The 16,050-nt window shown below is 43.0% G+C and overlaps 1 protein-coding gene across 2 annotated transcripts in view; it reads right to left on the bottom strand.

The window, feature by feature from the left end:
• Positions 1–16,050, bottom strand: part of TLN2 (talin 2) — a 499,959-nt gene that overhangs the window by 161,201 nt on the left and 322,708 nt on the right. For both annotated transcript variants that reach the window (XM_052646966.1, XM_052646965.1), the window contains exons 12-17: positions 10,883–11,038; positions 7,749–7,850; positions 6,949–7,025; positions 4,079–4,259; positions 3,067–3,180; positions 19–127 (exon numbers count right to left, since the gene is read on the bottom strand). In XM_052646966.1, coding sequence (XP_052502926.1) covers positions 19–127; positions 3,067–3,180; positions 4,079–4,259; positions 6,949–7,025; positions 7,749–7,850; positions 10,883–11,038 — 739 coding nt within the window. The remainder of the gene's footprint in view (positions 1–18; positions 128–3,066; positions 3,181–4,078; positions 4,260–6,948; positions 7,026–7,748; positions 7,851–10,882; positions 11,039–16,050) is intronic.

Consider the following 16,050-nt stretch of genomic DNA (forward strand, 5'->3'; position numbering starts at 1 on the left):
GATCCCTCAGGGACTCACCGGCTGTGAGGTTAACAACTGACGCGGTTCCAGCTGTGATGGCATCGACTTGAGAGTGGATTTCGTGTTTGGACTCGTCCACTTTATTCTGAACCCACACCCTAGACGCCTGCAAAACCAGATAACCGCATGACACAGTCGCTGAGCAGGGTTACCCAGGAAACCAGAGAAGCCATGCCATGAAACGAGACCAGCATTCTGACCACACTCCTCTCACTGGGCCGGCACCCATGAGGCCCTTACATCATCTTCAACAATGTCCTTAACAGGCCTCTTGCTCATTCATTCATGCCACATGGAAAGAAAATTCTCAATGCTTCTTACTCAGGTTACCTTTTCTTCAAGATTTTGGAGACAAAATCTCTCTGTGGTTTTACATAGGTAAATTCAGTTTAAAAAAATGGAGATAAGTAGTATCTTATAATAATACTGCACAGCGGCACCAACGTGCATGCTCAGTCATGTCTGACTCCTTCTGACCCCATGGGCTATAGCCCTCCAGGCTCCACTATCCATGGGATTTCCCAGGCAAGAAGACTGGAGTGGGTTGCCACTTCCTACTCAATGGGATCCTTCCAACTCAGGGATTGAACTGCATCTCCTGTGTCTCCTGCAGTGGCAGGCAGATTTATTACCACCGAGTCACCTGCGAAACCCACTGGCACCAACAACTGTTGCTAATTTTCATCTTCATTTTTTTAGAGAATGGAGTGAGAATAAGGGTATTTTAGCTGAGTCCTCTCTCAGCATAGCAACTGTCTTTTATGACATGAATATCATGCTGATGTGCACCTTTCCCAGCAGGATTTTGAGGGGTGGTCTTCAAGACCCCTGCTCTGGATCCATAATATGTGATATGACCTTGAGCAAACTTCACCCAGTTCCTGCGCCTAAATTTCTTCTACTGTAGAAACTCAGTGGTCTTTTGAAACCTTTCTAGTTCTTATACTTTATGCTCATGTGACTCTTAGCAAATTCTGCTTTTGGCCATTTCTGGTCTTAGCCAATGAGTGCTTACACTGGCAATGGTGATCCCATGGTAATAGATGGTTCTGGTCTCCTTCCCCAAATAGTCCCCAAATATTAATCTTGGTTCAGAGTATGTCTAGTATTAAAATATTTTATATATTAATTCTTTGAAAATTGGTGAAGCAAGAATATCAAGTCCAGATATTTAAAAACTCCTTCTCCCAGCTATGCTGGATATGGGAGGCTGCCATATGCATTTTTAGTTTCAAGTTCCTGAAAGCAAAATACTTAATAACTTCAGAGACTTGAGAGAAACAGCTTTGAGGATGCTACACCCTTCAGGTTTACAGGTACACAAGTGAAAAACACACTGAGCAGAGAGAACTTGGAGGCAGCTGTCCTGGCTGGATAAGATGAGGCTACAAACTGTGTCTTGGTTCTGCCCCTATGATGTCCAGGCAGTACCATAGCCATGGTTTCCAACCCTGGCTGCATATGAGAATCACAAAGAGAGATGAAACACCATGGAAACCCAGGCCCCACCTCCAGCAACACTGATCTGCTTGGTCTGACCTGGGCCCTAGGCTTTGTCCTTTAAGCCTTTCAGGTGATTCTAATGTGCAAAGCAGGACAGAGAATGACAAAGGTAGCTGGTGCTTGCCAAACTTCCCTGTGGACACAAAACAGCTGGGAACTAAAATGTAGATTCTGATTCAGAAGGGTGGAGTAAGGCTTAAGATTCGGTACCTCTCACACGATCCTACGTGCTGCCAGTGCTGCTGGCCTGGGGATCACAATTTAAACAGCAAGGGACTAGATGATTTCATGCAATGGCAGCTATGGGAAGGCAGTTAATCGCCCTGCCTCATTGAAAAGTTCAGTAGTAGGAACCCAGCAGTTCACAAAGCATGGTTCCCAGACAAGCAGTAGCACCTGCGAACCTGCTGGAAATGCAAATTCTCCGGCCCCACCCCAGACCAACTGAGTCAGAAAAAATGGAGGAGGGGCCCATTTTTAGCCTCTGGATGACTCTGAGGTTTGCTCAAGTATGAGAACCACCGGTATTAACAACAAATCCAGCTAATACTCACTGGGCTTGCACTGTGTTAGGTGCGGGGCTAAGAACTTTGTGAAGTGAAAGTGAAAGGTGCTCAGTCCGACTCTTTGTGACCCCATGCACTATACAGTAAGAATAGTACAGAGACTACAGAGTCCATGGAATTCTCCAGGCCAGAAAACTAGAGTGAGTAGCTGCTCCCTTCTCCAGGGGATCTTTCCAACCCAGGGATCGAATCCAGGTCTCCCACATTGCAGGCAGATTCTTTACCAGCTGAGCCACAAGGGAAGAACTTTTTCGTGATTGTATTGTCAACCCTCACAACAGCCTTTCTCAGGGATAACAAAGTGGACCTTAGAGAGAGTAAGTTGCCCAGAATGACACAGCCACTGAGCCGTGGGGCTGGAATTTGGGCCCCACTTGAGTTTAAGTTCTTAGCCTAAAGGGGTACTGCCAATAGCCCGTAGCATTTTATGATTCTTTCTTCCTGTGCTAAGTGCTAAATTGCTTCAGTCATGTCCAGCTCTTTGTGACCCTATGGACTATAGCCCTCCAGGCTCCTCCGTCCATGGGATTCTCTAGACAAGAATACTGGAGTGGAGATCTTCCCAACCCAGGGATCAAATCAGTGTCTTTTATGTCTCCTGCATTGCAGGTGGGTTCTTTACCACTAGTACCCTCTTCCTTGGGTGCAGCTTAAAGACAGGGACTCCATCTCTTAAAAAAAATATGGATTGGGACCTCACCCAGCTGGAGACAGAGATTCACCTCACTGAATCCAGCCGGAGTGCAGAATCCCATTTTCTGTGAGGGCAGAGACATCAAATAAAAATGCTGAACTTCCCTGGTGGTCTAGTGGCTAAGACTCCATCCTCCCAAGGCTGGGGGCCTGGGTCCAATCCCTGGTCAGGAAACAGATCCCACAAGCCACAACTAAAGATCCCATGTGCTGCAATTAAGACTGGCACAGCCAAATAAATAAATATTTTAAAAAAGAAAATAAAGTGCTGAACGACCCTCACCATATCCTGGCCGAGAGGTGGCAGGGAGTCGAGCTCGCTGAGGTCGTCCTGGGCCTGCTGGACAGCGTGCATGCTCGTGTTGATGGTCCCCATGAGGGCCTGCTGGGCTGAGGTCTGCAAAGGTAGGTAATACAGGGGTCACATCATGCTCCTGGCCTGGCAACAGAGCCTCTGTGTAAGGGAATTGGATCTGGGATCAAGACACAGCGGTCCAGAGTACCTCTCAACAAATTGCCTGAACCACCTCCTATTTCAACTGGGGCTGGAAATAGGTATTGTAATACATGAATAGAATATTAAATAGGGGTGTTTGCAATAGAGTGATTATAATCAGCAGAGTGTAGAGTGTGTAATTAGCTGACAAGAAGGCTCAGAAAGAGTCCCCTGCTGGGAGCTCAGGGGACCCAACCCTTGAGTATTCAGAACAGAAGTTCCCCTGCACAGGAATCATGTGGGTGTTACATCTGAATTCTTGGTAAGTAAATAAAGATTCCACCCAAACCTACAATACAGTCAACATGCTTCTTTAGTCAAATCACTTCTGGGCTTTCAGGCTCTTCTGCTTTCAAAAAGTTCTTGTCCCAAAGCATGAGATTCCACAGAGACCCAGTCAGACGAGCACAGTGCAAGAAACCAATGCTGTGCTCGGGGGATGTATGGAGTGGAACAGACTTGGACTGCTTCTGAGCCTCTCTGAGGGGTACTGGGCTGATGAGCAAGTGGGCGAGCAGGGTCCTAGCCCTCACTCACACACCACGTGGAGAGGCCACTGGCGCTTGTCCAGCCCTTGAGGACACCTGTAGTCCTAGACAGAGCACTGCCAGAGCCACCCATTTAAAAGAAAACACACTGGGAATTGGGCATTTGGGACCTCAGAGCTGACGAGCCAGGATGCAGATAGGAAGTAGCAAGAGTGGGGATAATACACACAACCCATCAGCAGGCTGGTATTGCTCCCTGGACACCAGGGGCAGGCTCGTGATGGGCAGGGCAAGGCCCCCGGGAGCCTCACCAGTGGGGGCATGTGGCCGCGGTGCATCTGCCCAACCATGACCTGCTGCTGTGGGGAGGGCATGCTGCCAACATTGAAGGTCTCAGGCCCGCTGGAGCCAGAGCGCATTACAGCTGGCAGCGCCACCGAACCGTGCTCCACCTTCCCGGTGCGATTGAACTGCTGCTGCAGGATGGTGGACCTGCGGGGAACAGACGCTTTGGTCACTGCGAGGTGGCCGCTCACGTAGAGTGTCATGTCACCTGATACCACAGGTGTCAGCAATGTTCGTGCTTCATGTTACAACAACCAGTTTAAAAGAGGCAAATAGAGACAGAATCACGAATGAGGTAACAGCACTAAAATGCTCAGCAAAACCCTGAGATGAATGAATCTTTTTATATAATCAGTACTGTAATTAATTACTGGCATTATGCTATTAGCTGTTCAGAAAGACACAGAAAACAATGATGTTCTAGGCCTAAGTGAATGATCTGGATACAGTGATGTAGTATTTGGTAAATTCTACCTGAAATAGCATTCATTCAACACAAATCTACTGCATGCCAGGTTCTATTCTAAGCCCTGGGGACAGAGATCAGTAATCCATAGTCTGAAGGAAGAAATGTGGAAATGAACTTCACATCTCCCTCAGCTTAGCTCTCCTTCCCCAGGTGGAAAGCCACTGACCACAGAGGATGTTTCAACACGTGTGGAGCCTTGAAGACTGGCTGACCTTGGTACCTCATCCAGATGATTTCAACTTAAGTCTGGGAAGACTCCCAGGGCATCTAGTAAAAAAAATTTTCAAGTTTTTACCTCTTGATATTTTCCTGGAATGAGAGGTGAGCACAAAGGACTTTGAGCACATGAGCGTAAGAATCTGATAATCCAGAGGACAAACCCACATTGAATGCGGGAGAGTCTGTGTTGGGGGGTGGGGAGGGAGTGGGGCAGTGTTGGTGAGTAGCTGTATTAAGGCACAGGAGCCTCTGTCCCAGGATTCTGGAACCATCACAGTTCACACTTCCTGTTGCCCAGGGCAACCATGGAGTGACATTAACATCTGCAGAGGAACTGGCACTAGAGAGGGTACATCTAAGGCTTCTCTCAGAGCTCAGCTGCATTCCAAGATCTCAGCCAATGTCTAATACAGGGAGAAGTGAAAGATCTTGTGATGAGGATCTCCCTGGACTGTGATGCCCTCTGCAGTGGGGAGGGGCTGCAGCGGCGCCAGGCAGGGGACGGTCCCAGCACTCAGGGCACAGACACTTACTGAGATTCTCCTAGGAGAAGTTCAAGTGCAATGGAATTCTGTGAAGTGCACAGCTGACCCTATTAGGAAGCACTAGCTTACTAACATTCATCTGATGGTCATTAATAACTCCAAGAAATTCAAGTCTTTTGCCAGAGGGTACCAAACGGTACTTGAAATGCTGCTGCTGCTGCTAAATCGCTTCGGTCGTGTCCAACTCTGTGCGACCCCATAGACGGCAGCCCACCAGGCTCCCCCATCCCTGGGATTCTCCAGGCAAGAATACTGGAGTGGGTTGCCATTTCCTTCTCCAATGCATGGAAGTGAAAAGTGAAAGTGAAGTCGCTCAGTCGTATCCAACTCCTAGTGACCCCATGGACTGCAGCCCACCAGGCTCCTCCATCCATGGGATTTGCCAGGCAAGAGTACTGGAGTGGGCTGCCATTAAATTTGGCTCCAAGTTGTATACTAATAGGGGACAAATAGAGAAACACTTCCAAGGGGATTATGACACAAACTGTGAGAAAGTGGTACACAGCAGCCCAGGTAGGGAAATAGTGACTACGCCTGGGCAAGTTCAAGATGCTGCCCTAGGACAGCACCCTAGAGGAGATGTCACAGACCTGAATCGAGTCCTGGCTCGGCCCAGGTGTGCATCTCAGCTAAACTCCAGGAGCTTCAGATTCCTCATCCATGGTCTGAGGATGACCAGATCTAGCCTACCTCTTCCACGGGGGATGTTGCTGGGATCAAGTAAGACAGCAAGATGGACACCCTCAGTATAGACAAGAAAAACTGTCACTACAGTGTTCTATGAACATGAAGGGAGTGGGTGAACAGGTTTCTCAACAAGTCTTGCCTATTCCTAAATTTTAATAAATCTCAGTTTCCTCATTCACAAACTGGGGCTAAATTGAGACTGCTCTAAATTTAAAATAATGATAAAAATAGCAAATATGCATTATGTCCTGGAGATGGCTTAATGTGCTTTATTTGTTTTATAAGCATTATTAAGAACTCAAGCATCAAAATCAACTTATGAGGTAGTACTATCAATCATTATTCTCATTTTATAGACGAGATGAAGGCGACAGAGAAAACTCATAATGCCCTCAAGGCCACACATTGGAAAACAGACTCCAGACTGAAACCCACTAACTCTGGCTCCAGAGTCCATGTTTTTACCACTTCCCTTTGCTACCTCATGACATGTGTATCAAGCATGGCAGCAACAAGCGTCTCATAAACAAAAATTCCTCTACTGGCTAGGTCCCTAGCCCAAAAGATACAGAACTGAACTCACTCTCCAGCCTTTGATGATAATGATGCAGCTTATGAGAAATCAATCAGAAATTCAAAATGGGACATGAAGGCTTACCATGTCTAAAGGTGGTATTAAGCCCCACATGGTCTTCCGTGTCTCCCTGAAATCCCCAGCCGCCCTCACCCCAACAGGACACCCTCAACAGTGACGACAATGGTCTGGGGAACCATGCTTTGAGAAGCAAGACTCATCTGTCTCATCCATTATCACCTCCTCCACGTGAAGGACTTCAGGGCAACTGGCCCAGAGTTAGCCTAGGAAACCTGCCCATGCTGGGAGAAGGCAGTTATCCCTGATCTTAAATACACTTACTTTTTAGGGGAAACGGACTCTTCTAACATAGTCGACTCCTCATCGCCCTCCAGTCCAAATCTATCTTTACTTTGTTTCTGAGGTAAAACAAGACAAACATGAAAGTTAGCAGGTCTTGACACAAGCTCCTTTTAAAGAGGCCTTTTAAAATGAGCCACATAAGCAGATACATTAAGGTTTACCCCAAATTTCTTGTATGGGATATTTAATAAGTGATAGGTGAATAAAATCAATAGTTACAATGAAAAAGAATGTGATATTTAATATATATATAAAATGCCTTTTGTATATATTATTGCACAGACAATTTCATATAGTTAAAATTAAGACACTAATACTCTACTAGAACTTGGCTATTTCAGTGGGTGGTATCTTGAAACCTTAGGAAAGGTTATTTTGTGTACCACTATGGTATATAACACCCTCCCCCTCATTAAAACTGGATGAGAGAGAAAGAAAAAAAATGAAAGAAAATCTTTAGGCCCTCAACCCAGTTTCTAGAGAGGAAAATGTAACAACTACCTAGAGAGGAAGATGCTCAGGGTGAGCTAGGCTCATTCATTAGCTGAATGATACACTATTGCTCACTACCTGGCAGTCAATGACACAAATGTGAGCTGCAGCAAAATTAGAAATGGATATGTGGTCAAAGACTGCACACTCAAGCAATCTTAATGTCAAAGATTCCATTAGTGCATCAAGTACTTTACATGAGTGTTTTTATTTTCCAGGTAGCTACATCATCTAAACTGAGACTTTTAAATAAAGAAGTGCTGTCTAATCTGCACAGTATGAAATACCTTTTTGAGGATGATGTCAATGTAGCCTGCAATCAGCTGCGATATTTGCTCTCCTTCAGTGGTCTGTACGGAGTAGTAGCTTTCCTGATACTCCCCAAAATCCTAGGGGGGGGGAAACCCACATTAGAAAAAATACAGTCACATCACCAGTTTCAAAGGTGAGGGGGTCCAATCTTGGAACAAGTTCTGGTATAGATTCACTTGTTCTTGCTCATCTCCCCTAAATACAACACCCTAAAATGTATTCAATAAACAATGGAAGGGCTCTGAAAGCTGGAAAGTTGTATTGACTGGTGACCTCAGTACTCGAGCGACCACAATCTGATGAGTTCTCGAGTTTTATTTTATATCCCACATTTCCAAGGCTGGGTGCTGGAGAGGCCTGAAACTTGGAACCTCCAACAGGAAGTTTATGAAAGTCTGTTCTCTCTGGACAAGGGACCAGGAGATGGGAAGCCCAACAAAGACCTAATTGGGAGCCTCAAGCAGCTTCACAACTGAGTTGCTCATGGGCAGCTGCAAAGCAGTGAAAGCCTGGCCATCCCAGGCCCTTCTCCACAACCCAGGCAGGCAGGTGGTCTGATCACTCTGCAGCAGTGGCCACAGCGAAGCCCTGTGTCTCCCTCCCCTCCACTCACCTTCTGTGTTCCTAAGAAAGGCCACCTGTTAATAGTAGGTGGCCACAGGAAGTACTTTCTTCCTTCATAGACAGCACTAGCAGGCTTTGAGCAGGAATCCCAGCAATGTCAGAAGAACAAGGCAGCCCAGAATATTGCCAGGGCTCAGAAAATAAATTTCCATTGCAACTCAAGTCCACAGAAGTATGCCAGAACACTGGCCTATACACTAAACCTAAACAAGGTGACTGTCTACGAAAACAGAGGTTTAAAGAAGATCAGGAGTTTCCTAATACAAAATCCAAAGCATCTAGGATATAATTAAAAATCACTACTCATGTCAAGAACCAGGATGAATACCATGTAAGAAAAAAAAAAAAGATAATCAACTGATGCCAGTACTAAAATGAATCAGATGTTGGAATTATCTGGTAAGAATTTTTAAATTTTGAATCATAAAAAATGTTTCAACAATTACAAAATCTCCTGAAAGAAATGAAAACAGGAGGGTTAACAAAGAAATGTAAGTCGTAAAAAAGAACCAGACTGAAATTTGTGAATAAAAAAATGCTATAATCTAAGTAAAAAAACTCATGGGATAGATAAAATAGTACTGTGGAAATGACAAAGAAAAGAACCAGTCAGCTTGAAAATAGATTGATAAAATTTAGTCAATTGAAACAACAGAAAACAGGCAGAACAAAACAGAGCTTTAGGGATCTGTAGGACAATTTTAAAAAGACCTAATATCCATACCATCAGAAACACAGAAGGAGAGTAGAGCCTCCTACTGTTGGACCAAAATATATACATATATACATATATATAAAGAAACAATGACTGAAAACTTATAAAAAACAGTAAATGACATAAGCCTACAAATTCAAGAAGCTAAGCAAACCCTACAACAGAATAAGCCTAAGAAATCCACACCAAGAACTTAAGAAAACTAGAGAAAGACAATCTTCAAAACATTCATAGAAAAGCAGCATGTTACCTATAAAGGAACACCAACACGATGACAGAAAGTTTCTATGCTGAAACGGCAGAGGCCAGAGAGAAGTGGAATGACATTTTTCAAGCACTAAAAGAACTGAGAATCTCAAATTCTGTATCTGGCAAAATTAATCTTCATGAATGAAGGGAAAATAAGAAGATTCTCAGTCAGCTAAAGGAAAACTAAAGAATTTGTTGCTAGCAGATTTACCTTTAAAGAATGGCTTAAGAAAAACTCTCTGAACACAAAGAAAATGAAAACAAAAGAAAACTGGGAACTTTAGAATGAGAAAGAGCAATGAGATGGATAAAAACAGAAGTAAATTATATCCTTCACCTCATGCATTTTCTTCAATCTTACTATATGGTTGAAGCAGAAGTAATACCATCTCATGTAGTGGCCAATGTATAATATATAGAAGAAATACTTGAACAATTACACTCAAAAAGCATGGCAGGTAAGTAGACCTAAGTGGAAGGAAGGTATGTTTTCTGAAGATTCCTCCCAACTGGCAAGAGTATATCAATCAATGGTCAAATTAGATAACTAATATTCCCTCCAAGGCCCCTTCTTGATACCTTTTTTTTCTGCTGCCCTGATGTAAGATCTTGCCTAGATACAGATATTTCAAGTGTTCATGAGAGCTGGAGAATAGTACAGTTTAGGAGTTCTGAAGAAACTGACAAATTTCAACACTTTCTGATTCTCTTATGGCTCAATACACACTACAAAATAATTGCACTACTGATTTTCGTATATCAGTGTGGCTGGCTATAGTGAGGGCCACACGGTATACTCTGCTAAAAGCAGATACTGAGGTTGGGAGGAAGAATTCAGAAGTTTAAAGGTCTGGAACAAACACACATCCTCCCTACATTCAGTGTATTTCACACAGAGCATTTGGTTATCATCGTCTCATTTGACTCTGGTAACTCTGAGAAACAGGTATTACTACTCCCATTTCACAACCAAGGACATTAAAGCTCAGAGAGGAGACGTAACTTGAGCAAAGGCATAGAACCGGGAAGGAAAGCTGATTTCGAACACTACCCCACAGTCTGTGCAATTTCCACTGGATAGCACGTTCTCTTCATAGGCAGGCTGGGAAAACACAGCTTGGCAAGATGCCACAATTCTTAAGAGCTGATTTAGAAACTTCTAAAACTAGAGATGAGAAGCATCCATACGGCCTAACAGCATCATCAAATTGCTTTTCAGGGTATATTGGGGATGGCATCAGAACCACAGAAGAGAGAGAATCATCCTTGACTGGCTCTTTCTAATTAAGGAACTCAGACAGCCTTAGAGGACCAGAGAGAAAGAGGTGGCTAAGGAGACCCAGCTCTCAGACATCTCCCTCACTTATAGACCAGTGACTACCCCCATTCCCTGCCCTAGGGACCCCCACCATCTGTCCCTCTCCAAGGCCAGGGAAGCCCAATGGGCTTGTATTGTTTCCCCTACCCCATGGTATCACCCAGAATATGCTAGCCCACTCACTGCCTTCAGCCAGTCCCTACCAGTGTGAAGCTCTTGGGTGAGGCTGCCCAGCGCTTGACCGTGGTCAGTGGCCACTCCTGCAACACTTCCTTGGTCTTTTCATCCACACGCATCACTGAGTCTTTGGTGATCCCCAACAGGCGAGGCACCAGCTTGTTCTTCCCTTTCATCTTTTCCTGAAACAGGAGGTACAAAGAATCAGTGCTCTTCCTCTGAATACATCTGATTTTTCCAAGTCATCAGTGATTTTGTGATATTTTACCTGCGGTCAACCTACATCACTGTTTCGAAATAGGCAGGGCTATTGGAAAATCAGAGTTTTTTAAAAGACTAGATAAATCACTCGTAAACTAAAGAGATGGAAGCTAAAACAGAGCTATCAGAAGACTGGAAGGATCCACAGAAATTGGAAAGACCCACAAGTTTTCTCTGCAGAGAGATACCGTCCAGAAGGTCAGGCTGCTCCAAAAACAGAGACTGTGACAGAAAAAACATATCCAGAGAAAAAGAAGTTAAAGTGAACTCCTAGTAGCCACCTCAGTGAGTAACACAAAAAGGTTAATATAGAATTTAAATATGGCACTTCAGCTATTTAGAATTAACTAAAATTGCCAGAGTAGTACCTTCTCATTACTAAGCACCATTTTTTTTTAATATTCCCTGAAATATATTTCCGTCTGGAGGCTTGGGTTTTGCTATTTTTAATGTGTATCTATGGACTAAAAATATTTTGATTGGTTTTAATAAGTTTTTATGTTTTTTTAAGTTTTTAAAGAAATAGTTATCATGCCTATTAAAATAATAATTCCTACCTCATTTCATGCAAAGATGAGCACAATAAAGGACAGAAATGGTATGGACCTAACAGAAGCAGAAGATATTAAGAAGAGGTGGCAAGAATACACAGAAGAACTATACAAAAGAGATAGTCATGACCTAGATAACCACGATGGTGTGATCACTCACCTAAAGGCAGACATCCTGGTATGCAAAGTCAAGTGGGCTTTAGGAAGCATTACTATGAACAAAGCCAGTGGAGGTGATGGAATTCCAGTTGAGCTATTTCAAATCTTAAAAGATGATGCTGTGAAAGTGCTACAGTCAATATGCCAGCAAACCTGGAAAACTCAGCAGTGATCACAGGACTGGAAAAGGTCAGGTTTCATTCCAAACCCAAAGAAAGGCAACGCCAAAGAATGCTCAAACTACTGCACAATTGCATTCATCTCACACGCTAGCAAAGTAATGCTCAAAATTCTCCAAGCCAGGCTTCAACAGTACCATGAATTTCCAGATGTTCAAGCTGGATTTAGAAAAGGCAGAGGAATCAGAGATCAAATTGGCAACATCTGCTGGATCATCGAAAAAGAAAGAGAGTTCCAGAAAAACATCTATTTCTGTTTTATGACTATGCCAAAGCCTTTGACTGTGTGGATCACAATAAACTGTGGAAAATTCTGAGAGAGATGGGAATACCAGACCACCTGACCTGTCTTCTGAGAAATCACTGAGCAGGTCAAGAAGCAACAGTTAGAACTGGACGTGGAACAACAGACTGGTTCCAAATAGGAAAAGGAATACGTCAAGGCTGTATGTTGTCACCCTGCTTATTTAACATATATCAAGTACATCATGTGAAATGCTGGGCTGGATGAAGCACAAGCTGGAATCAAAACTGCTAGGAGAAATATCAATAGCCTCAGATATGCAGATGACACCATTATGGCAGAAAGTAAAGAAGAACTAAAGAGCCTCTTGATGAAAGTGAAAGAGAAGAGTGAAATAGTTGGCTTAAAACTCAACATTCAGAAAACTAAAATCATGGCATCTGGTCCCATCACTTCATGGCAAATAGATGGGGAAACAACGGAAACAGTGACAGACTTTATTTTGGGGGGCTCCAAAATCACTCCAGATGGTGACTACAACCATGAAATTAAAAGACGCTTGCTCCTTGGAAGAAAAGCTATGACCAACCTAGACAGCATATTAAAAAGCAGAGATATTTTCGTTTGTTGTACAGAAGCTTTTAATTTTAATTAGATCCCATTTGTTTATTTTTGCTTTTATTTCCAGAATTCTGGGGGGTGGATCATTGAGGATCCTGCTGTGATTTATGTCAGAGAGTGTTTTGCCTATGTTCTCCTCTAGGAGTTTTATAGTTTCTGGTCTTACATTTAGATCTTTAATCCATTTTGAGTTTATTTTTGTGTGTGCTGTTAGAAAGTGATTTAGTTTCATTCTTTTACAAGTGGTTGACCAGTTTTCCCAGCACCACTTGTTAAAGAGATTGTCTTCATTCCATTGTAAATTCTTGCCTCCTTTGTCAAAGATAAGGTGTCCATATGTGTGTGGATTTATCTCTGGGCTTTCTATTTTGTTCCACTGATCTAAAAAAAAAAAAAAAAGCAGAGATATTACTTTGTCAACAAAGGTTCGTCTACTCAAAGCTACGGTTTTTTTAGTAGTCATGTGTGGATGTGAGAGCTGGACTATAAAGCTGAGCACTGAAGAATTGATGCTTTTGAACTGTGGTGTTGGAGGAGACTCGAGAGTCCCCTGAACAGCAAGGGGATCCAAGCAGTCCATCCTAAAGGAAATCAGTCCTGAATATTCATTGGAAGGACTGATGCTGAAGCTGAAACTCCAGTACTTTGGCCACCTGATGCGAAGAACCGACTCAGTGGAAAGGACCCTGCTACTGGGAAAGATTGAAGGCGGGAGGAGAAGGGGATGACAGAGGATGAGATGGTTGGATGGCATCACTAATGTGATGGACATGAGTTTGAGTAGGCTCTGGGAGTTGATGAAGGGCAGGGAAGCCTGGCATGCTATAGTCCATGGGGTCTCAAAGAGTCAGACATGACTGAGCGACTGAACTGAACTGACCTCATACTCATGATACAGCAAATTCAAGATAGGTTAATAATTTAGAAAGAATATACAGTTGGATATTTTTGTGATTCCAGCGAGGGATGGGGTGGGATGTGGAAATGTCTAGCACAAATGCCAAAATAAAGGAAAGATTAAAAGCTTTAACTATAAAATATATGGACTTTGCTATGTTTTTTGAAAAGAGAAAGAAATGAAAGAAAGAGACCTCACCATAAAAAATTAAAAGACAAATGACTGGTGAATAAATATATACAACTAACAGGATGATAAAAAATTTCATATGCTTTATATGTCACAGGTTATCATAAATCAAACATAAGTGGCAAAGAACATGATCAGAAAATGTTTAAAATTATAAAATAACTAGTTAATAAGCCATAAGAAGAAATTAGATAAATTTTCATGTATATATAATAGTTTCTTTTACAAAATTAATGCTCAATTAAATAAGGTATGAAAGAGGACCACTATTGATGGTCATTTAAAACAGCAAAACCTTTATGGAAGAAAATTTGTTAGTAACGATTCAAAGCTTTAAAAATGTTCCTACTTTTAGTCCAACTTGCTTTTAGAAACTTATTAAAAAAGAAGTTACAAATGTGTATAAAAATAACAAAGCAAGAAGGCTCAACTAGAGTTTTTCAGAGCAAAAAAATATAAACAACCCAAAATGTCAACTATAAGAGATTTGATAATTATGATATCCCGAACAGAAGACTACTCTACAATGGTGCACAATCATGCTCAGTCGTGTTCAACTCTTTGTAATCGCATGGACAGTGGCCCTCCAGGATCTTCCCTCCATGCAATTGTCCTAACAAAAAATACTGGAATAGGTTGCCATTTCCTCCGCCAGGGGATCTTCCTGACCTAGGCATTGAACCTGTGTCTCCTTCCTTGGCAGGTGTATTCTTTAGCACTGAGCCACCTGGGAATCCCTCCTCTACAGAAAAACAGCTGGATTCATGATAATAAATTATTCACATTTAAAGAGTTTGTACAGCATGATCCTATGAAATAAAATTTTAAACATTTTTTTTTTTAGAAAATTCACTACATGAGGAAATGGTAGCAATGATCATCTCACATGATTTGTATTATTGTCCTGTGCTTTTCCTTACTCCAAAAATTTAACTTAAAACACATTTCTAGTGGTCAGGAAAAAACAAACTTTTCAAAAATATTTGCAAAAATCTAGTAATTCCCACACCACCACTACAAAAGCAATATGTGTACAAATTAGCACAAAGTGTGCAAGTATACATGGGTGTGTATGCAAGAGGACAGGTACTTAAACCAGTAGTATGACCGATGCTTAATAAATATTATCATTAATTTTCAGAGCCTCCCTCAAATGTTACCATCATATCAGCACCATCAACTTCCCCGCCTTGAAATGAAGGGGCCAGCGATGATAATAAGTGATAAAGCCAGGATTGGAACACAGGTCTGAACAAAAACATCTCTGACTTTAAAAGAGACTGTCTACCAGTTTACTACTTCTGAGGGAAACAATTAGAGAAATTGCAAAAATACCCCTCCCAGTCTCCGTGGGCGGTTCACAAACCATTGGACAGTGAAGGTCATGGCACACCTCCAGCTTCCTCCCAAGAGGAGGAGATAAAGGCAGTAGGAATCTGAGTGGGTGTCCGAGAAGGGGAATATAGCCCTGTAAGAACCTCTGAGTCCTTAGGGAAAACTCAGGGAAGAGTCAGATCCTTTGTAGAGAGGCTAGTTCCACCAGGGGTGAAATCAGTGCAGGGTGGACCATGCCAGTCAGCATCACTTGGCTTCGGGAGCCACTGGTTTAGTCATACAGGGTTGGCACCAGCCCAGCTGCAGGGCCTAGGAAGAGGATCAGAAATAAAATATGGTTTGCAGCTGTTGCCTTCCTGCTCTCAAATCTGCACCTCCCCAGTGAGGGGCTTTGGGGTGAGGCAACACAGGATCCTGATGGATTGCCCCAACTCCCGGGATCATTCTGGTCTGGTCAGTGAACAAGCAAACAACTTACAGTGGGCATTCCACTACAAGTTCATAACTGGGGGTGGGGGAAGAGGGTATAAAAGAAACTCAGAAAATACTGTCACTCAGCAACAGGGACCACCATCAAGGGACACAATTATTTTTGAGTCTACCCACAAAATGCAGAGCAGCTGGGGAAAGTTAAAACAGCATGGGGCTTGGCTCTGTGCTAGTGATATAAGGGCTCTCCCAAGAGAGGATCTGCCTTAGAACCTTAGTGGCAGACCTACATAATAGGAGAAGGTCCAGAGGCAATAAGGTTCCCCCT

This window comes from Budorcas taxicolor, chromosome 10 (assembly GCF_023091745.1).
Source record: "Budorcas taxicolor isolate Tak-1 chromosome 10, Takin1.1, whole genome shotgun sequence".
In the NCBI taxonomy this organism is placed as follows: Eukaryota; Metazoa; Chordata; class Mammalia; order Artiodactyla; family Bovidae; genus Budorcas; species Budorcas taxicolor.